The following is a 24,161-nucleotide window of genomic DNA, read 5'->3' as shown; positions in this document are numbered from 1 at the left end:
CCTGTAATCCGGCCTCCTGCGCCCCCAGCCCGCTCACTGTGCTCGCCTGTAATCCGGCCTCCTGCGCCCCCAGCCTGCTCACTGTGCTGCCCTGTAATCCAGCCCCAGGCGCCCCCAGCCTGCTCATTGTGCTCCCCTGTAATCCGGCCTCCTGCTCCCCCAGCCCGCTCACTGTGCTCCCCCTTTTTTTTTCTTTTAGATTTCAGGATATTACAGAGGTACAAATGATCTGGCTACACGATTGCATTCGCACAATCCGAGTCAAGTCGTAAGTGTGGCCCTCACCCACATGCGTGCACTGTCCCCGGGGGGTGCAGGGTTAGCCCTCCCTCCCTGGCACACTGGTGTATGCTCACTCTAGCCGTGTGTGAGAGCTCTGATTTCTACAATCCTTGTTGACATTTGATACTATCTTTTTGATCACAGCCATCATTATGGTTTTGATTTGCATTTCCTTAATGGCTAATGATGAACACTTGGTCATTGGTTAATTGGAGAAATGTCTATTCTTTGTCCTTTTTCAATTAAAAAATATGTTACTTGTCTTTTTTATTGAGCTGGATGTTTTCTTTATATATTATCAGATGTATGTTTTGCAATCCTTTTGAGATTGTGAGTTGTCTTTTCATTTTTCTCGATGGCGCCCTTTGAGAAACTGTTGTCTAATTCAAGATCGCAAAGATTCGTACCTCTGTTTTCTTCTCAGATTTTACAGTTTTAGCTCTGTTTAGGTTTTGGATCCATTTTGAGTTCATTTTTGTACATGGTGTGAGATAGGGACTGAACGTTATTCTTTCGTATGGGGATATCCAATTATTCCTGCACCATTTGTTGGAAAAATAATCCTTTCCTCATTGAATTGTCTTGGCAGCCTTGTTGATCAATTGATCACAGGTAGGAGGGTTTTTTCCGGACTCTCAAGTCTGTTCCACTGATTTATACGTCTGTCACTGCACCAGGCACATCTACCTCAGCTCTGAAGTAAGCTTGGAAATTAGGAAGTGTGTGTCTTCCAACTTTGTTCTTTCTTTTACAAGATCATTTTGGCTATTCTGGGTCTCACGTTTCCATATAAATTTTAGGAGCAGACTATCAATTTTTGCATGCAATATCTTCCCATTTACTTGGGTTTTCAATTTCTTCTAATGATGTTTTGCAATTTTCAGTGTACAAATTCTGCACTTCATTGTTAAATTTATTCCTAAGGATTTCATCCTAATGAATTGTTTTCTTAATTTTACTTTTGGATTCTTCACTGCAGGTGTCCAGAAATACGATTTGCAGGGCACGTGGTCTCATGTCTGACCGACTTGCGGTCCTTGTTCATTAGCTCTGATAGCTTTTTGGTAATTCCTTGGGATTTTCTAAATGCAAGATCGTGTCATATGCAATTACTTATTGCTGTCTAATCTAGATGCCTTTTTTGCTTTTTCTGTCCTAGTCGCCATGATTAAAACCTCCCATGTTGAATTGAAGTGGCAAGGGTCGACGCTCTTGTCTAAATCCTGACTTTGGGGGAAAGATTTCAGTCTTTCACCATTAAACGTGATGTTAGCTGCGGATTTTCCATTGAAAAAGAATTTGCCTTCTATTTCTGGTTTGTTATGTATTTATACCATGAAAGGGGTTGGATTTTGTCGGATCCCTTTTCTGTATCTATTTTTTTAAGGCAAGTGTGAAACAAAGTTCATTGAGGAAGAGAAAGGTTGGCAGAGTAAGAACGTCTACAAGGCAGGATGTGCTCACACGCGGCAAACAGATCTTCCCTGCACGTGCTGAAATGATCATCCGCTTTCTGTCCTTGACTAACTTGATGCATTACATTGACTTCTGATACTGTGCAACAATGCAGGCAAGATAAAACAAATATATTGATCAATTTTTGAATGCTAAGCCAGCCCTCCTGCTTGGTCGTGGTGTACAACGGGGATATCAGGATTTCGTTTGTTTTTTGCTCTCCTATTACTAGTTGAGAATTAAACTTGTTCCCGTCTACTCATTAACTAATCACTCATTTGCATTCCAGCTTCCAAAATTTTGTTGCTACCATCTCCTCTCCTCTTGTCCTTGTCTAATTGTGTATTTCCCACTAAATGGCATTTTAGAATGGAGAGAAAAATAGAGGTATTCAACCTCCTCTTTGAACCATTAACAAACTACCATATTTATTACATGTTTCTGTGTATGTTTTTCCCATCAAATATTGAACATCTCAAGATTGTATCCCAAATACCTGTTCATGATACATTTCAATAAAATTTCATTGACTACGGTAGTCTGTGTCACTCGGGAGAGACAATTCACTGTCTGCTTTTGGCCTGATGATGAGATCTCGAGATCATAATGGGCACGCTGTCATAAATTGTTCTGCTTTGCACAAAATCCCAGTGACAGTTCATTCAGATCATCCCAAACAACCTACCACTTTAGAACCAAATAATTAAAACGGACTTTGAGAGCTCATCTAGCAAATCCCTTTCCCTCCAGCTAGAATCATTATCAGTCCATTATAGCACCAAGAAGGGACGCTGGCCGTGGTATGAGGTTATTATACACGGTTGGAAAATTGGGAGATATCAATTCTGTAACTCAGTATAATACCAAGAAAGATGAGATAAAGAAACAAGGCAGAATGGAATATCTTCTAGGTCTTCAGACACTAATTACCACTCATCCCTCTGGGGGTCCCGTGGCTGCCCCTTCTGTTCTCTTCCCTTCCAGAGGCTACAGAGGAGCTCGGTGACTGTGGGGGCAGGTGGGGGGTGGCGAGCTTGCTGCAGGAGCCCCCTGCACCTGGGGTCCGTCCTTGTGCCTTGAATCCCTCCTCACATGCAGGCCTTGCACAAGGGCTCCCATCTATGCCTCCTTGCCACGCCTGGTTTCTCACTGCCCTGATAGACTACAGCCTTTAACCAAGCATGGCATGCAGTGTTTAATGGAAAAGATATTAAAATGATTTTTAAAAAGTCTTTGGAAAATCCTCTGAAGAACAAATAGAAAAAGTAAAAGTAAATGGGAACTTTGACGTATATACAAAAGTAATGAAATAAAGCCCCATGGACTCATCATCCCCCTTTAATAATTATCAACAGGAACCAGTGATGTTAAAATCTGTTCTTACCACCTCTCTCCATTAAAAAAATTTCAGACAGCATCATTTTCACCCATGGATGCTTTTTTTTTTTTTTTTTGAGACAGAGTCTCAGTTTATTACCCTTGGTTGAGTGCTGTGGCATCGCAGCTCACAGCAACCTCAAACTCCTGGGCTCCTCTTGCTTCGGCCTCCTGAGTAGCTGGGACTACAGGCACCTGCCACAACCTGGCTATTGACACTTCTAAACAATCTCTAATTATTCAGATTATTTTTTCTTCTTTCTCTTTTTTACAATGCCATTATTACTGCTAACAAAATTAATAACTATGATATTATCAAACATCCCTGGTCCATGTTCAAATTTCCCAGATTATGTGAAAAATACCTTTTTACAGAAGATTTGTTTGAATCAAGAACCAAATAAACTCCACTCATTGCACTGGGTTCTTATATCTCCTAAGTCTCTTTTAATTTGTAATAAAAACCTTGTTCTTCAGCTTACATATAATTATGTGTTTGCACTATCAGCTTTATTTTAATCTGGCATTCTTCCCAAACTTGAAGTGCTTTTGAGGCTTGTGTTTCATGGGGATGCAGTGGCCTGGTGCTTCTGTTAGTGAGATTAGAATTAAACACTTTGTCATTTTTAATATAACTGCATCCTGACTTATTTACTGATGCAATTAATCAGAATTTGGAGATATTTGCCTACTAGGTTTATGCATATTTAAAAATATTCCTGTTACGTTAAAAAATGATGGAGCCATACCATAGAATGCAATGATACATTTAGATGTATGGACATGAAGTTCAGTAATAAATATATGCATTAGATATTATTTTAGAAATGCTTTCAAGCAATTAATTTCAAGTGGTAACAGTGGAATAGGAATAAGAAAGTCTTCTGAGTCTTGATCAGTAAAGTAAAACCCAGTGCTCCTGGCTGGTCTGCCAGTTCCCTTGGCTCTTCCCATTGGAAATCTCTCCTTCAGTCCTGCTGTCAGGCATTAAGCGACCTCTCCCATTTCTCCTCTCTTCACATGATACCACTATGGTCTGGGGGTCTGCTGAGTGCAGCGGGCCATATAAACTAGACCCTGCTGGATTCTCACATCAGCCTGTGGATGTGGAAACCCAGGCCCAGAGGCTCAGTGAGTCGCTCAGGGCCTTGCTTTTTGCCAGTGCTCACGCTGTTCTCGGTATCTCCTGGTGGCCAGGTCAGTTAAGGGAAGTCAAATCAACACCAAGGAGGTTTAGAAACATTTAAAACAGGCCCAGTACCTGCTCCGTGGAATCCCCCGCAGACATAGAGCTTCCCGTCCACTGCTCCTGCGCTGGTGGAGTTGGTTCTCAGGGAGAGAAGGGGACTCGGCATGGGAGGGCCCTCTCGCCAGAAGTCCCCATCCGGGTTGTAGATCTCCACCACATCGAGACATTTTCGAACTTGGCCCTTGTCTCGACCTACACAGCCAATTCCACCTGCAGAGAAGGATGCACAGAAATGCCACAATTAAGCACTGAGACTTCGGTGAGCAGCCCCCGCTTGCTGTGTTGTTTGTATTGACTTTTGTCTTTCCTGCCTGCGGCCACCTTTAAGATAATTTCTAAACACCAGTGATGTCTGCTGTGTACTGCACTCCATGGTTTAAAGTGAATTAATTTTTTCTTTAAACGGCCAAGTTGCTTTTCTCAGCCAAGTTGGGTGTCACTTTTAGTCCCAGGCTCCTCTGTTTGTGCTTGTGCATGAGGCTGAGTCCCAGCACTGGTTCACAGAATGAGCACCCGTGTCACCACAAGAACTCCGGGTTTAAGTGTGGGGTAACTTGCCTCCGACTTTCTCCTCACTGCTGATGGTCAGCAATGTTTTCACAATGTTTTTGATGTTAGGCCAGTGGGGAATGTGTTCTTTCTGTCTGTCATCACTGTAAGCCAGTGAAAGTTGCATGAAACTCTCCCAATTAGGGAAAGGCTACTCTTGGGCAAATTTGAGGTTTGGGGTTGAAACAAGCCCTAAACCCAGGCCCAGTGCACCCTCCATCTTTGGATGACAGAGTTCACCCAACAGGGAACCCTTAAGCACCTGTCATAAGTGAGGCAAAGTGTTAAGTTATGAAAAGGAGTTTAGAAAGATGAAGAAGACACGTTTTTTGCCCTTAAGAAATTAATGAGATGGAAGGAGCCTTAAATGCAAGAAAAAAAAAAATAGATGACATCATGACAGGCCTCTCAAATGAGACACGAACTCCAATCAGAATCCCAGAGTCTGTAACAAGTGACAAAACTACGTGTACAGAATTACCACTTGAAGTACAACCATCTTTTTAGTTTTCCTCTCCCAAGTCTCACCATGAAAGGCTGTAAAGGTCAGGGCCACATTGTTTTGGACCTGAAGGATGGCTCCTGAGGCTGAGGAAAGTCCCCTGGAAGCAGGGACACGCCTGTATTTGCAGACACTACTCTGTCAATGACCTCACTCCATCCAGACCTGCTGCCCGGTCTGTTCGGCCAACGAGGAGGCTGTGAAGTGCTGGCCCCTGATGTAGGGAGGGTCCTGGAGGGGCCACTGCACATGTGGGTGGTGACTGGTGACCGGCACTGGGGTGTGCTGCTTACAGCATCACCAAAACCAAAACTAAGAACTGCTCAGACCACGTGGCCTTTAGCTTGTGTATCACTTACTGAGAAACTGGACACGTCTCGTGACATTTTCACTGTTGTTTTACACCCTTTGCCCACTGTCGCTTTAGCGTTTTTGCCACTGTCCTGCACGGGTCTTCAGTCCCACACCCCTGCACCCAGCAAGGCACCTGGCACACTGCGTGTCTGGAAGGAGCGAGTGAGGAATTCACCTGTCTAGACACTTTCCCTGTCTGTCCAGGTGGGTGTACTGTAGGCTTAGTGAGGGCAGAGGTCACTTCTCCACCTTACAGACAACGGGGCCTGCCACACAGAACGCAATGGATCTGAGAAGATTGATGGGAACAGCTTCTTTTTACCCTGGCTGGGACTCAGGCCAGACATAAAAGGTGATGGATGAGGGCTTTGGAGGAAAAATGCTATTTCTCTTTTCTCTTTGCTGACGGAGGCTGGCCTGCTTCCTCGGTCTGCATCCAGGGATGGAGGCTATAACCCGAGGAAGCTCTGTGTGCCTTTCTCTCTTCTCTGACAGGATAAATAATTTAGCCTACTCCAGTGCCAAGTCTGAGCCTCGGTGTTTCCCAGGGGGGGACAGGTGGCCTCGGGTGACTGCACAGCTCTGCTGCACATGGCCTGTCTTTCAATGTGGCACTGTGGGAGGGACAGGCTTCTTAGCCACACGAAAAGTGGAATTTCCTATTTGGGGGGCAAGAAGGCCATAAAGACAGGGATTTATCCGCCGCAGTCGAATGCTGCAGCCACTGCAAGGTAAGGTAAGACGATGTGGTTGTCTGTTTCTGTCAAGCCCAGGAGATGTCATTCGGCTGCTTTGTGTCACAACCGCTTTAGAAGGCCTTCAAGGGAGCAAGCAGGTCCAGTGGTAGCTGCTGGCGGCCAGGTTGGGACGTGAGCAGCAGCCTGTGAGTCTAACTCACAAGCTCCCCCAGTGTGAAGCGCAGAGAATGGGCTCCATTCTCTCGCTTGTTGGGCCTGCGGCTCTGCTACCACCTGTGTTTAATAAACATCCCGTCCTCACTCCACAACACCAGCCTTCTGAACACGAGCCTTTCTATCTGGTTGGCAGGCAGTTCACATGCCGGCTCCAGGGGTGCTGGGGGCTCACAGGACGCTCCATCTTTGCTTCTGACCAGCGAAGCCCCACTGGGGTGTGATTCCCCCCTCAGGTTAACCAGCTTAAACCACCTGAATCTTGATTAGATAAATAACTAAATAAAACCACATGATCATTATTAATAAGTCATCGCCAGCACTACAAGAGAAATCTCCTCATGAGAGAGGGTCAGCACATCTGTGGAATTTCAATGAGGTGCCTCCCTAGTTTTAATTTAATGACCCTCTGAGCATGACTTTTCCTTATTCAAAAACAGACAAATGAATAGAAATTATCTTTGCAAATCATACCCAAATAGCCCTTAAATACAAGTTATATACAATTATATACCTTGGGTGCTTTCTTTTTCTTTTGGTGTTTGTGTGGGAGAGGGAGAAAATTATAGACAAGGACAATGCCTCCCTCTCTTCCTTTTCAATTCAGTGAAGGTATAGACCCCCCTTTCTTGTGTTCAGCTATTATAGATTCCTTCCCTTCTGGGGGCCTGGGAGTAATCCTCCCTCCCCCACAAAGCGGCCGGGAGCAGGCTGAGGGCTGACAGGTGAGTGGTCCTTGCCCCCATGGTGCCCTTCAGTGCAGGGGCCCCATGCTCTTCTGCTGCAGGGTGGCCTCAAGGTGGCAGGCTTATTCTAGTTTCCCCTGGGCTAGCGCCAGAATAGGAGGGAGATTTTCTAACAGTTTTGATAAGCTCCCAAAGCTGCTTAGATTTGGGGGAGATACATATATACACATGTATATGTATATCTATATATGATATATATCTATACATATATACATACATACACACACATATATATATAAAATAAGTCAAAGTAGGGAGTTTTCCCCCCACCTGAAGGCTGAGAGGAGTCTCTGCTTACACACACACACACACACACATTTTAAACTATCACGCCATTCATGTACCCTGGAGAAAGTATGTGGGCTTTGGAAATAGGCCCCGATCCATATCCTCCATCACCACTTGCTAGCTGGACAAAATTGGTCACTTTAATATCTCTAAGCCTCAATTTTCTCATCTGTAAATTCAGGACAATAATACCAATTCCATAAATTGTTGCAAAGATAAATCTTTAGATAACCATGTAAAGGAGGAGAAGGATAAGGAGGAACTCATAACTGTGTACTTGCTATTTTTAGAGGGGTGGATCTCACTCTTGCTCAGGCTGGGCTTGAACTCCTGGGCTCAGCCAATTCACCCGCCTCAGCCTCCCAGAGGCTGTGATTATAGGCGTGAGACTCGACACCAGGCCTGGGAATTTTCTCTTACATATCCATTCTCATGAGCAGCTAGGGGATGTGTAGCTAGCATGCAGTAGGTACCCCCAGATCAGTTCTTACCCTTTCATGTTCTAGGATGTTGTATAAGCAAACCGGTGTTTACTGAAGTTGCCGAAATCTTGTGTTTGATCACTATTGATTTAATTATTAGTTATATCTATAATTAATGGTTTCCTGACTGCACACTCAGGTTAACCTTAGAAGCTTCTTTTGAGGCTGGAAAGAGAGAATCAGAAGGTCAATGAGCACAGCCTTCCTCTCGGCCTTCAGGTGGGGGTAGCTCCCCACTGCGACTCAGAGTAATGCATTTGGTCATGAACATGTGAGAGACACAGGAGCTGTCGGGGCACTGCACAAAAGATGGGAGAGGATTTTGCAATCCACAGGCTTCCCACGTATCGGAGTGAAGAGGCGACTTTTCGACTTCCATAGAATCTGTTCACTGCTAAGAAATGCCTGTGACAACTTATTTCGTTCTCAGACAAGTTGTCGGGTCTCTGTTTTTTTCCACTCTCGTTTTAGGAGTCTAGCTCGGAAGTCTAAAAGCCTACAAGACATGAACCCGACTTCTTGCCACTCTCTAAAGTCTAATCCAGGCCTCTTTTGGGTGTTTTCAGAAGAAGGCCCTCAGGATGGGGCTGACAGAGCCCTGCCCACCTTACCAGACTCAGAGAACCCGGGGCAGAGCCCCCAGCAGGGCGTCTTGGCCTCACAGCCCAGCACTGGGGCTGGACTCCTCCTGCTGAGCCTGCCCTGCCCACTGCCGGTTTTCTTTCCAGTTTAAGAAGACACAATCATCCACTGGCATTTTCTTGCTACTCCAAACAAATTACTGTGAAAATCAAATAGAAATGCTGAGAGGGAAGAGAAAGTTCCAGCTGTTCGAGCTTGATTTTGCTTGACTTTGGAGGCAGAATCAGTGCCTGGATTGTCTCATAACTTCCAAGTGGAAATACAGAAAGGCTTAGTAGAAAGCTCTGGGGCTGGGCCCTAAGCGCCAGATAAATTACAAAACGTTGTCTTGTCCAAGCCTGAAAATCCCTGGGCTTTTTGTTTTACCCAGTGCCGGGCCCTGTGGGTCTCCAGGCAGCCTGGGCCTGTCTTTTCCTCTCCCCTCCTCATCCCTTTACTAGCTTGTCCTGCAGGGCTTCCAGCAGGTCTGAAGCCTGCGCCCATAAGGGGAGCACAAAGTGGGGACAGCCTGGGAACAGAGGGCAGGAGCCAGCTTAGCAGGTGGCCTGAGATGCCAGGGCAGGCCCGAGGTGCCAGCTTCACATGAATGCCACCCCATCCTCCTCGCCCCTCGGATTCCCACAGCCAGGCTGCCTCCTCAGGTGCAAAGCTCTGCCGCCCTCACTCCTCCGCCTCCTCCCCTCTTTCCTCTCTCCTGCACCCTCTGCTCCTTGGGCCCTAGGCATACTCAGCAGTTCCCCAGACGGGGAGGCTGTTCATCCCCAGCCTTGGCTTAGCCTGATCCCTTGCCTGGAATGGCTTCTCCTCCTCCTCCTTCAGGGCTCAGCTCTGCCCACTCACAAAGTCTCTCATGTCGCCACCCAGAAACGGCCATTCCTGCATTTGGGCTTCTGTTGTCCTCTGAAGAGACATCCAGATTCCTGTGAAAATGCTGTGCTCTTATCTATCCCTACGGATGTTTCCTGATTACATCAGACTGTAAGTCCCTTGAGGGCAGAGCAGTGTCTAATTCACGTCCGTACCCCTAACACTTTCTACGCTGGGCACAGAGAATCAAGAAATGAAAAGTGAAATGAAGGCATGAATGAATCAGCCCCTTACCCTCACCCCAGGTATCCTTTTTTCTTACACTTTTTTCTTTTTTTGGTCAAAACAGAAAGCAGGGACCGACATCAGAGTGTGGCAAGTTCTGAATCCAAAGAGCCAAAAACTCCCAGTTTGGCTGGTGAAAGAGTCATCTTCCTAAGGACACAGGAACACGTGCCCTAACCTTGGGAGAGGTGGATGGTGTGAGTCTGCCGTTGGGCTCATTTCCCCCCCAAGGTTTGCACCCCTGAAGAATCATTAACCTCTCCTAACTTGGGCTAGATCTAACTAACAGGACCACTCCATGTTTCTACTAATACTTCTATTATTATGAAGTGGCCCTGAAAGCAGGTAATAATGAAATATGTAGTGCAGCTGATAAGCGCAGGAGACACAAAGCCTAAGTTCTTGAACTAAGATACACATCTTTAAACTCCCTGACGTGCCAAGCTTCAGGTCTTTCTTCCAGGATGCTTGACGGTATTTATTAGGTGAATATAAAGAAAATAGAATATAATAAGCCTTTGGCATATTTATCTTGTGTCTAAGAGAGATTATTTGTGCTCATTTCCGTATCTACCCCCGAGCTGGCAGAAGATAAAAAGTGATGAACGTATTGGTCACATACATGAATTAGGATAAGCTAACTGAAGAAAGAGAATATGTTTTACCTTAAAATAACAGAGTTTTTTGATAGTTGATGTTTTTCTCTATAAAGCATGAAAGATTTTCTGCTTCATCTCTTTTTGGTTTTTCAGAAGATGTCACATTCTTCTCTGCTTTAGTGAATCGAAGATACCAAATATGATGTAACATTTTCTTGAGGATCTGGGAGTAATAACATGATCTGCTCTCATAACGGACCACGGTCATATGTGGGGCTGCACATTAAGCTGTGTGAAGCCATATCTGTCCCCAGTCACAACACGAGCACCATCCACTGGGGCTTTAACGCTGCGGAAGCTTCTGAATATCCTCTCATTTCAGAATCACAAACATTTTAAGCTTCTAGTTAATTTTAAGCAACCTAGAAGTCTGTTTTGGATTTTGGATGCCCACTTCAAGTTTGTACTAGGTGCCATGGAATAACAAGTTTAAGGTTTTTTGGTTTTTTTGTCTATAACATAACTTAGAGTCTGCTGGGAAATCAAAGACAGATATAAAACCATATGGAACATGGCATTGTAACTGTACGTGATTGGATGAAATGTAAATTCTAACTCATTGGTGCAATGAAATGTGAGATGTCAGTGACACACACCACAGGGAGCCGAACGGGCCCCTGGCACAGCTCCTGCAGCAGTGGGCAGGGGCTCCCAGACGTTCAGGAGGCTGAGGCAAGAGGACTGCTTGAGCCCAGGCGTTTGAGACGAGTCTGATTAACACGGTGAGACCCCATTAAAAAAACAAAAAATAAAAAGACTATAGCTAAGTTGCAACGTGGGACCACAAAGTCTGGCCTTTCAGAATACTTATTACTGAGCTCCCCCATGAGGCTGTCAGATAACAAAGGTTTGAAACCCTTTATGTGCTTAACTGGAAATGAATTTTGTGGATATTTACAGCAAAAACACAGTGAACCATTCACTCCAGTTGAGAGCCTCTTCAGCTGCTGAATCTCTAAATCCAAGTCTTTTCTCAGAACAAGGGGGTCCTGGGAGGTATCTCTCTTGGACTCTCTGGCTACAGCAAAGCATATTTCTTCACTCATTCACCCAGGAGTTCATGAAATGTATATCTAAGCCCAGAACATTCCTGCAAGTAGATCAGAACATCTCTGCCAACCTGCTCTGACTTACAGATACCAGGGTAGTTTGGCCAAAGAACCTCACCCAATTTCCTCGAATATTCAAGGACACAGTGATGCTGCTAGGGGAACAGACACTACCTAATCCATCTCTGTGTCTCCTGTAAAAGCCAAGCCAGGGACTGGCTTATGTAACACATGCTCAGTAAATATTCTGAGCATATGACACCTCCATTAATATGATATTACCTTGTCACTTTCCTCACAACATTTGTTTTTAAAAGTAGTTTCTTACGATGATTCACTTCAGAATTGCCTGGGTGCTTTCCACAGCTCAGATGGCTAGGACCTGCCTCAGACCTACCAACTCAAAACTTGCCAAGGGTAAGGGCCAAGGTCTGCTGTTTTAATAATGCAACCTAGCTATTTCAAAAAACACTTAATATATGTTTTTAAAATTACTTAGCATTTTATCAAAAGAAAGAAAAGAGTAAGATCTTACCACAATGAAATGTGAGCCTCTCATCCCACAGAATAATTCACCACTCAAGCAATCTCTGAAGTGCATTTGCTGTAATAACTCCAACCTTTCCTGTAACTTTCCCCTTCATTACTCTTTAATAGATTCAAGCTGAGACTCAGACTTAGACAACTGTTATGTTTTCAGTAAACCAATGAGGCACAAAATGGTTTCTTGGAGCGACAACATCGATAGTTTGGGACATCAGCTGTGTGGGAAGATGTCACGTTTGCTGTCTCCCTAGACAGGGAAATGAAAAGAAAGGCCTACTTTAAAACATTCTCCATTAGGCCCGCACTGATGATGATCTCTGCGGCACCTCACACCTGGAAGACCAGGACGGGCTACAGCAGTGAGAGGACCCCAGCAGGAAACAAAGCTTTACCATGCACCTGACACACAGCCGGGCCCTGGGCACAGGTGAGTGTGGCAGGGCCTCTTCCCTCACACAATCTGAGCAAAATCTGTGACCAGAGCAATGACAGCAAAACAGCACACTGCAGAGAGCTGGCGGGGGTGGGGAGTTATGTCAGATGTTGAAGGTGTAGGGGAGCTAGCTGGGCAGAGAGGAGGTACTGCGAGCAGAGGGGAGGCGTGAACAAAGGCACAGGAGGCAGCAGTTCAGGGAGTTATGTCAGATGTTGAAGGTGTAGGGGAGCTAGCTGGGCAGAGAGGAGGTACTGTGAGCAGAGGGGAGGCGTGAACAAAGGCACAGGAGGCAGCAGTTCAGGAATTGACCTTGCGCGTGGCTGGGTGGGGTCACACCAGGCGCTGGGGCTGCATGGGAGGCTGGGGCAGCTCGTGGAAGGTCTGACACCACCACAGACTGACTCAGGGGCTCAAGTTCCGTATTGTGTACGTTAAACCAGGCTTGCTTGTTCCCTGGGATGAAACCTACTTGATTGTGATGTATAATTTGGGTGGTCTCACACCACCACAGACTGACTCAGGGGCTCAAAGTCTGTATTTGACTTTGCCTGACCTATCAAGTTGAAGCAACTGCTAAATACAATTTGACTTTCAAAAACACTTCATGGAGATCTAAAGTGTATTTATGAACATACATTTTCATATTCAAAGTGAGCATAATTAATTCAAAAGCATCACTAACTGTATGAGCTCTAAAATATTTGCTAGTTTTTTTATTATTAGTTTTTATTAAATCATATCTTTGTACATTGATGCATTTACGGGGTTCAGGGTACTGCTTTGATAGGCAATGTGAAATGCTTACATTGAATTAAGTAACACATCCATCATAATTATACTCATTTCTTAATAGTTTTGAAAGGTACCATTGCATCATGCACATTAGGTGAGGTTCCCCCAAATGCCCTCCCTCCTCCCAAGTACCCCCTCCCTCCCCTCTCTCCTCTTCCCTTCTACTTTATGGACTATAGTTATGTTTTCCCATTCGTATGAGTGTGTAGGTGGTTATATATTGATTTCATAGTAGTATTGAGTACATGGGATACTTTTTTCTCCCATTCTTGAGATACTTTACTAAGAAGAATATGTTCCAGCTCCATCCAGGTAAACATGAAAGATGTATAGTCTCTATCTTTTTATGGCTGCATAGTATTCCATGGTGTACATATACCACAATTTGTTAATCCATTCATGGGTCGATGGGCACTTGGGCTGTTTCCATGTCTTGGCTATTATGAATTGGGCTGCAATAAACATTCTGGTGCAAATGTCTCTGTTGTAAAATAATTTTTGATACCTAGTAGAGGAATTGCAGGATGGAACTGTAGGTCTACTTTCCTTGAGTGTTCTCCAAACTTCTTTCCAAAAAGGTTGTATGAGCTTGCATTCCCACGAGCAGTGTAGAAGTGTTCCCTTCTCTCCACATCCATGCCAAAATCTGTAGCTTTGGGATTTTGTGATGTGGGCTAATCTTACTGGAGTTAGATGGTATCTCAAAGTGGTTTTGATCTACATTTCTCTGATGAGTAAGAATGATGAGCATTTTTTGATGTGTTTGTAGGCCATGCACCTGTCTTCATCAGAGAAGTTTCTGTTCAAGTCTCTTGCTCACATAGAAATGGGGTTATTTATTCTTTTCTTATTGATTAGTTTGAGTTCTCTGTAGATTCTAGTTATCAGACCTCTGTTGGAAGCATAACCTGTACAAATCTTTTTCCCATGTTGAAGGTTGTCTGTTTGCTTTACTTACTGTGCTCTTGGCTGTGCAAAAGCTTTTTAGTTTGATCAGATTCCAGTAATATATTTTTGGTATTGCTTCAATTGCCCAGGGGGGATAAAATATTCTCTCTCTCTATATATAATATATATAGAATGTAATAATGTATTCTATATATATTATATATAGAATATTTTATATTATCTCTCTCTCTCTCTCTCTCTCTATATATATATATATATATAATCCTTATAAAATATTCTCCCAGGCTGATTTCTTCAAATGTTTTCTCTGCACTCTCTTCTAGTATCTTTACAGTTTCATGTCTTAAGTTTAAATCTTTTATCCAGTGAGAATCAATTTTTGTTAATGGTGAAAGGTGTGGGTCCAGTTTCAGTCTTCTACAGGTTGCCAGCCAGTTCACCCAGCACCATTTGTTAAATAGAGAGTCTTTCCCTCACTGAATATTTTTGATAGGCTTGTTGAAGATCAAATGATGATAAGTAGCTGGGTTCATCTCTTGGTTCTCTATTCTGTTTCATAAATCTACCTCTGTTTTTGTGCCAGTACCATGCTATTTTGATCACTATACATTTATAGTATAGCCTGAAGTCTAGTAATGTGATACCTCCTGATTTGTTCTTATTTCTGAGCAATGTATTTGCTATTCAAGGTTTTTTCTGATTCCATATAAAATTAAGTACTATTTTTTTCAAGTTCTTTAAAGTATGACAATAGTGCTTTAATAGGGATTGCATTAAATCTGTAGATTGCTTTGGGTAGTATGGACATTTTAACAATGTTGATTCTTCCCAGCCATGAGCATGGTATGTTTTTCCATTTGTTAACATCTTCAGCTATTTCTTTTCTCAGAGTTTCATAGTTCTCTTTATAGAGATCTTTCGCATCCTTTGTTAGGTAAATTCCCAGATATTTCATCTTTGGCACTACTGTAAAAGGAATAGAGTTCTTGACTATATTTTCAGCTTGACTATTGTTGGTATATATAAAAGCTACTGATTTGTAAGTATTGATTTTGTATCCTGAGACGCTGCTGTATTCCTTGACCACTTCTAAGAGCTTTAAAATTGAGTATCTGGGATTTTCCAGGTATAGGATCATATCATCAGTGAAGAGTGAGAGTTTGATCTCCTCTGATCCTATTTGGATATTCTTGATTGCCTTGTCTTGCCTGATGGTGATGGCTAAGATTTCCATTACTATGTTGAATAGCAATGGAGACAGTGGGCATCCTTGCCTCACTCCTGATCTGAGTGGAAATGTTTTCAAGTTTACACCATTCAATATGATATTGGCTGTGGGTTTGATGTAGATGGCCTCTATCAGTTTAAGAAATGTCACTTCTCTGCCTGTTTTCTTAAGTGTTCTGATCATGAAAGGATGCTGGATATTATCAAGGGCTTTTTCTGTGTCAATTGAGGGAATCATATGGTCTTTGTTTTTTATTTTATTGATGTGTGTATTATATTTATAGATTTGCATATGTTGAACCAACCCTGTAACCCTGAAATAAAACCAACTTGATCATGGTATGTAATTTTTTTGATATGTTGTTGAATTCTGTTTGCTAAGACCTTATTGAATATTCATTAATGATATTGGTCTATAATTTTCTTTCCTTGTTGGAGCCTTTCCTGGTTTGGGTATCAGGATGATATTTGCTTCATAGAATGTGTTGGGAATTATTCCTTCTTTTTCTATGCTTTGGAAAATATTGTATAATACAGGTACTAGTTCCTCTTGAAAGGTTTGATAGAATTCGGATGTGAAGCCATCTGGTCCCAGACTTCTGTTTTTTGGGGAGATTTTGAATTGTTGATGCTATTTCAGTGATTTATATAGGTCTATTCAAGATTTCTAATTCTTTCCAGTTGAGTCTAGGAAGGTGGCATGCTTCCAGGTATTGGTCCATTTTCTTCAGATTTTCATATTTCTGGGAATAGATATTTTTGTAGTAATCACTGAGGATTTTTTTGATTTCTGAATTGTCTGTTGTTATTTCTCCTCTATCATCTCTGATAGACAATATTAGAGATTTTACATTTCTATTTCTGGTTAGGTTGGCCATAGGTTTATCAATTTTGTTAATCTTTTCAAAAAACCAACTTATTGTTTCATTGATCTTCTGAATGATTCTTCTGTTTTCAATTTCATTTAATTCTTCCCTAATTTTGGTTATTTCTTTTCTTCTGCTGGGGTTTAGGGTTGGAATTTTCTTCCTTTTCCAGTTGCTTGAGATGATCCATTAAGTTGTTGGCTTCCTCTTTTTCTATTTTCTTGATGAAAGCTTCCAATGCTATAAATTTCCCTCTTAGGACTGCCTTTGCAGTATCCCACAGGTTTTGATAATTTGTGTCTTCATTACCATTTTGTTCCAAAAATTTGGTGATTTTTCCTTCTTAAACTCATCTTTGACACAGCTATCATTCAGCCTAAGATTATTTAGTTTCCATGACTTTGAGTATGAAGATTTCTGTTGCTGTTGAGTTCAACTTTTATTCCATGGTGGTTCAAGAAGATACAAGGAATAATTTCTATACTTTTAAATATGCTGAGGTTAGACTTGTGTCCTAGGATATAATCTGTTTTGGAGGATGACCCGTGGGCTGATGAGAAGTATATTCAGTTCTATTAGGGTGAAATGTTCTGTAGAGATCTGTAAAGTCCATTTGTTCTAGGGTCAGGTTTAAGTCTAATATTTCTTTGTTTAGTTTCTTCTTGAAGGATCTATCCAAAACTGTCAAAGGCATGTTAAAATCTCCAACTATTAATGTGCAGGAAGATATCAAATTGTTCATATCCATTAGGGTCTGCTTTATGAACTGAGGAGTATTCTGGTAGGGTGCATAAATGTTAATTATTAAAATCTCTTCATGTTGGGTGTTTCCCTTGACAAATATGACCTTCCTTATCTTTCTTTATCTTTGTTGGTTTAATGCCTATTGTATCTGCTAAAATTGCAACCCCTGCTTTTGTCTGGTTTCCATTTGCCTGTATTATACAACTCCATCCCTTCACCCTGAGTCTATTTTTATCCTTTAAGGTAAGGTGACATTCTTTCATACAGAAGATATTTGGTCTGAGTTTATGTATCCAGTCAGCCAGTCTGTGCCTCTTTAGAAGACAATTTAAGCCATTGACATTAATTGAGAGAATTGATAAGCCTCGTTGTGTTTTGGGTATCATGATTTTGAATGTCCAGTGGACATTTTTAATCCTTTTCCCACTGTGGAAGTTGGGTTTTGTTCAAAAGTTTCTGTGTGAATTTGCCTTGGAGGTAGATCATTGTGCTGGTTGTTGTGGAGGATGGGTCTGAGAATATCCTGGAAAGTTGATTTAGTTATGACAAATTTCTTCAACATGTCTATGTCATTAAAGTATTTGATTTCTCCATCATAAATGAAACTCAGTTTAGGTGGATACAGGATCCTGGGCTGGAAGTTGTTTTGTTTTAGGAGGCTGAAGGTTGATGACCATCTTCTGGCTTGACACATTTTGACTGAGAGATCTGCAATCATTCTAATACTTCTCCCTTTATAAGTGATGCTTTTCTTATGTCTGGCTGCTTGCAGAATTTTCTCCTTCATCTTAACTTTGGCAAAGTTAATCACAATGTGTCTATGAGATGCTTTATTTGGATTGAGTCTTGCTGGGGTTCTGAAACTGTCTTCTATCTGAAGTTCTGTATCTCTTGCAATGCTTGGGAAATTAAGCTCCCAAATCTCTTGGAGTAGAGCATCTATACCTTTAGGACCATCCTCTTCTCCTTCGGGAATTCCTGTACGACAAATGTTTGATCTTTTGGAGTGATCCCAAACTCTCAGGGAATGATCAGTTTTTGTTCTTCATTTGTCTGCCTCTTTGAGTGTTTGGGAATGTTCCAAAGCTTTGTCTTCAGTTTCAGAGATCCTTTCTTATGCCTAGTAAACTCTAGTACTGAGGGATTCTACTGTATTTTGGAGCTCCTCAACTAACTTTTTCATTTCCTTGAGCTCTGCTATCTCTTTTCTCATTATGTCCATATCTTTTGTGACTTGGGATTTGAATTCATTAATTTCTTGAGACAACTTTAGAACTACTCTTTAGAATTCAATTTCTATCTTTTCTTCCATTCTATTTATCTTATTTGCAAGCCATGTTCTGAAATTGATTTCTGACATTGCTGCCATTTGTCTATGCACAGCATAGTTCTATCTCCTTTGTCATTTCTTGGAGGGTTGATCTACTCTGGTTATTCATGTTGCCCGAGTTCTTCTGTTGGGTCCTCACCATGTTTATTTTCCACTATTTTGTTATTAGAACTGGTAGGGTGAGATTGAATTGGGGTTCCCAGGTAGTAGAGATAGCTCTTTACCAAAGTGCTAGCTTTGTAATTGTGGCTTATCTCCTACAACCTTACAAAGGCCCCTTTCAGAGTTTTAGCCAGAGACTTTGAGGACCAACTGGGTGAGATAGCATAAGCTAGCTTTGTCTTGATATCAGCCAACTTCTACCCTATCCTTAGAAACCACAGCTGCAGCACCCAACCCCCACTCTTGAGTTCTTTTCCACTATAGAACTTCGAAGGTCAACCTCAGAATGTCCCCAAGAGGACAGCCCCAGACACGGGTTCCAATTAAATTGTCTCAGGCAGTGCAAACCCTGCTCAAGAGAGAGGAGTGCAAGGGTCTTCAATAGCACAATTGGAGCCAGGGAGCCCTACTCCTGCTCACCAGACTCAGTCCACACTGTTGTCCACTTCTCTGCTCATAAGCCTAGTTGGAGCCAAGGGCCACGACCCTGCCCACAGGTCTCAGTCCACACCTAGCTAGCCTCTGCTTGCCAGACCAGTTGGAGTCAGGGGACCACATCCCCACCTGTCAGTCTCAGTCCACTGCCTGGCAAGCCTCTGTTCACAAGCTCTTTTGGAGCAGGGCACCAGGTCCCATCCTCCAGTCTCAGACCACACACAGCTAGTCTCTGCTTGCCAGACTAGTTGGAGTCAGGGGACCATGCCCCTACCTGCCAGTCTCAGTCTACTGCTTAGCAAACCTCTGTTTGCAGGCTCGTTAGAGTCAGGGCATTGCTCCCTGCTTGCAGGTCTCAGCCTTCACCCTGTAAGCCTCTGTTCATCAGCCCCACTGAAGACAGGGGGCCTTGCCTTTGCCCTCAGGTTTTGGTTCACACTCAGCAAGCTACTGCTTGAGGGTTCTGTTGGAATCAGGGGACCACACCCTTGCTCTTAGGTCTAAGTGTACACCTAGCAAGCCTCTGCTCACAGGCCCAGCAGGGGCTGGGGACCAGCCAAGTCTTCCAAACTGAGTCCACACAAGGCAGCCACTCTCCTGCTGTGAGTGCCATCAGAGCTGGGGGTTCTGTACCTGTCCCATCAGAAACAGCCTGAACCGAGGGTCAACACAACCACTGGCTGGGCATAGTCATAACCAGGAGACCATTCCTCCTCCTGCCCAGTGTCCCTTTCTTCCCACACCCTTTTTCTTCCCTATTACTCACGAATTCCATTCTGATAATTGGTGGTCCACACTTTCCCCAGATCTCTCAGGACAAGACCAAACACCTTGTGCTCTGCAGGGGGCAGAACTGCAGACCACCATGCGAGGGGGAAAGGGTGGACTTGGAGTTTGGAGTTGTGGGGGAAAATATCTGTTGAATTTTATGCCTGGCGGGGTGGTGTCTAGGTTCATAAGTGGGACCTCCCTGGAGAAAGAGACCTGGAGTTTAGTGGCTCTCTCCAGTGAGGTAAAATGAGAGGTCTTTTGTTCCCTGCTTGTTTGCAGATAGCCTGTGGCAGGCCTCCTGCTTGGTGGGGGGGTGTCCCATTACCTCTAGTAGATAGGCTTTGTACCTATAATTTGTTTTCTTGAAAGTTCTTCCTTGGAGTTACAGCTTGCCGAACTTCTTTCTTGGCTCAGCTCTCCACCTTTGGCTTTATACAGTCTGATTCTGTCAAGTTTTTCTTCTTCTGCTCAGGAGACTCTCCCGAGGGTTGCTATCAGTTGGTCATGTTGCATTCCCCAATATTTGCTAGTTTTTCTTACACACAAACTTTTTTCCCAGGAGAGAACCCCTGGTACCATATTTAATCAGTCCTTAAGAATATAACAACAAAGAAGTCACAAGCCATCAAAACCTATGGGACACTGCAAAAGCAGTCCTAAGAGGGAAATTTATCTCATTATAAGCCTACATCTGAAAAATTGAAAGAGAGTGTACCAACAACCTAATGAATCATCTTAAGAAAATGGAAAGGAAGAGCAATCCAATCCCAAACCTAGTAGAAGAAAATAAATAACCAAAATTAAATCAGAAATAAATGAAAATGAAAGCAGCAGAAAATTAATGAAACAGTTTGTTTTTCAAAAAAATAAATAAAATTGATAAACCTTTGGCCAGATTAACTAGAAACAGAAAAGTAAAATCTCTAATAACCTTATTCAAAAACAAAAAAAGGGGAAATAACAACAAACACCACAGAGATAGAAGAAATTATCTCTGACTACTACAAGAAACTGTATGTCCAGAAATTTGACAGTGTGGAGGAAATGGACTAATACCTGAAATTACAACATCTCCCTAGACTTAACCAAGAAGATATAGATCTCTTGAACACCAGTACTGAGCACTGAGATAGAAGAAACAATAAATAACTCCCAATAAAAAAAGTGCTCTAATCTTAATGGCTTCACACCAGAATTCTATCAAACCTTCAAAGAAGAGCTTATACTCATACTGCAGAAATTATTCCAAAACATTGAGAAGGAAGGAATCTTCCTCAACATGTTCTATGAAGCAAACATCATCCTGATACTAAAACCAAGGAAAGCCCCAACTATAAAGGAGAATTTCAGACCAAATTCATTAATGAATATAGATGCAAAAGTTCTAAATAAAATCTTAGCCAATAGATTACAGCTACACATTAAAAAAATAATACATCAAAATCAAGTAGGTTTCATCCCAGGGATGCAAGGCTGGTTACATATGCAAAACCATAAATGTAATTCACCATAGCAACAGAAACAAAAGCAAGGACCATCTGATCCTCTCAAAAGATGCAGAAAAAGTGTTTGATAAAATTTGGCATCCTTTCCTAACAAGAACACTTAAGAATGTAGTCATAGGAGACACATTTCTTAAACTGATCAAAGCCATCTATGACAAACCCAAAGCTAACATCATACTAAATGGAGTAAAATGGAAAAATTTCCCACTTAGAACCAGATAAGGATGTCCTCTATTTTTATTTTATTTTTTTAGAAACAGAGTTTCACTCAGTCGCCCTAGAGTTGAGTGCCATGGTGTCATAGCTCACAGCAACTCAAACTCTTGGGCTCAAGTGATTCTTTTGCCTCAGCCTCCTGAGTAGCTGGGACTACAGAGTCCACCACAATGTCCAGCTATTTTTTAGAGACAAGAATCTCACTCTTACTCCGGCTGGTCTCTAACTCCTAAGCTCAAGCAATCTGCCTGCCTCAGCCTCCCAGAGTACTGGGACTACAGGCATGAACTATCATGCCTGATCCCAAGGATGTCCTCTATTGCCACTACTATTCAACATAGTTCTGCAAGTTTTAGCCAATGCAATTAGGCAAGAGAAGGATATAAAGAGTATCCAAAGAGGGGCAAAGGAGGTCAAACTCTTGCTATGATCTTATACGTAGAGAACCCCAGAGACTCAACCACAAGACTCCTGGAAGTGATCACGAAATACAGTAATGTCTCAGGGTACCAAATCAATGTCTACAAATCAGTAGCCTTTGAATATGCCAATAACAGCCAAGTTAAGAAGCTAATCAAAGACACAATTCCCTTTACAGTAACTTAATAAAAAGGAAATACCTAGGAAGAATATATCTAACAAAAGAGGTGATGGATCTCTACAAAGAGAATTATGAAACCCTAAGAAAAGAAGTAGCAGAAAATGTTAACAATTGGAAGAATGTACTGGGCTCTTGGCTGGGAAGAACCAACATTGTTAAAATGTCTATACTACCCAAAGCAATCTACAGATTTGATGCAATCCTCATTAAAATATCAACATCATACTTTGAAGACTTGAAAAAAATAGTTCTTCATTTCATATGGAAACAGAAAAAAACCCCATATAGCCAAGGCAATTTTAATAACAAAAATAAAGCTAGAGGCATCACCCTACCAGATTTTAGACTATATTATAAGTTCATAGTGATTAAAACAGCATAGTATTAGCACAAAAATAGAGACAAAGACATATGGAACTGAATAGAAAACCAAGAGATGAAATCAGTCTCTTATAGCAATCTGATCTTCAATAAACTAAACAAAAACCTGGGAAAAAAAGAATTCCTATTCAATAAATGCTGCTGGGAAAACTGGATAACCACATGGAAAAGATTGAAACTCAATCCACACCTTTTACCCCTTACAAAACTTGACTCAAGATGGATAAAAGATTTAAATTTAAGACATGAAACAATAAAAAGCCTAAAAGTGTGGATAAAACTCTTGAGGATGTCTACCTACAGAAAGATTTTATGAAGAAGATTTCAGTGGCAATTGCAACAACAAAAATAAACAAATGGGACTTAGTTAAACTGAAAAGCTTCTATACAACTAAGTACACAAGCAAAGCAAATAGACAATCTTCAGAATGGGAAAAGACATTTGCATGTTATGAATCTGACAAGGGCTTGATAATTAGGATCTATAGCTGTGGTTCTTAACCTGTGGATCTTGACACACAGGAACTGTATTAAAGGGCCATGGCATTAGGAAGATTGAGAACCACTGAAGGTGGTTATACGGAACTCAAATTAATCAACAAAAAAAGAGCTAACAATCCTATCTGTCACTAGGCAAGAGATAATAACAGAACCTTCTCTGAGGAAGACAAATGGCTAAACAAAGATATGAAAAAATGCTCATCATCCCTAATCATCAGAGAAATGCAAATCAAAACCACCCTGACATATCACTTAATCCCAATAAGATTAGCCCACATCACACGGATATGGAGAGAATGAAACACTTTTACACTGTTGATGGGACTACAAACTCATACAGCTTCTTTGGAAAGAAGTATGGAGAATCCTCAAAGAACTCAAATTAGATCTCCCATTTGACCCCTCAATCTCACTACAAGGTATGTATCCAGAAGAAAAAAAATTATTTTATCATAAGGACATATGCACTAGATTGTTTATTGCACCTTAATTTACAATCCCCATCGACTCAGGAATGGATTAACATGTTATATGTACACATTAAGCCATAAAAAAGATGACTTTACATCTTTTGTATTACCCTGGATGGAGCTGAAGCACGTTCTTTTTAGTAAAGTATGGAATGAAAAAACAAGTATCCAATGTACTCAATACTAATATGAAGCCAGTAGCTGATCTAACACATGCTGACATAGGAGTAAAACTCAATTCAATTCAAGATGAAGGGAGAGGGAAGGCGGGAGGGGAGAATGGAGGAGAGAGAATTAGTGTGCTCCCACTTAATGGGCACAATGTGAGGGTATATGGCGCACCTTTTGAGTATGGGACACACTCAAACTACAAGATAGACTCTACCTAAAAATTCAAATATTGTAACCTGGTTGTTTACACCCTCACATTAACCTATAATTAAAAACAACCAAATAAGACAAGAATCCAAAAAAATCAGTACTTTATAACAGAGGTACTCACTAAGGGCTCATGTGATTAAAGTTACTGAGGTAGAGCCCAGAATGTCCTGTCTTTCTGAAAATTTTACTGATAGGAGTCTCTATTTGATTCATTCTTTATTATTTATGAAAATAGAATTAAAACCCTGAAA

The 24,161-nt window shown here is 42.0% G+C and overlaps 1 protein-coding gene across 1 annotated transcript in view; it reads right to left on the bottom strand.

The window, feature by feature from the left end:
* The window catches only part of KBTBD12 (kelch repeat and BTB domain containing 12), a 66,260-nt gene that overhangs the window by 12,686 nt on the left and 29,413 nt on the right, over window positions 1–24,161 (bottom strand). Inside the window, exon 5 of the mRNA XM_003796190.2 lies at window positions 4,376–4,573. Within this exon, the coding sequence (XP_003796238.1) occupies window positions 4,376–4,573 (198 nt within the window). The remainder of the gene's footprint in view (window positions 1–4,375; window positions 4,574–24,161) is intronic.

Source organism: Otolemur garnettii, unplaced genomic scaffold (genome assembly GCF_000181295.1).
Source record: "Otolemur garnettii isolate 467f Iridium unplaced genomic scaffold, OtoGar3 scaffold00101, whole genome shotgun sequence".
In the NCBI taxonomy this organism is placed as follows: Eukaryota; Metazoa; Chordata; class Mammalia; order Primates; family Galagidae; genus Otolemur; species Otolemur garnettii.
The sequence above is the reverse complement of the archived record's forward strand: the minus strand, read 5'-3'. Positions and strand labels throughout refer to the sequence as shown.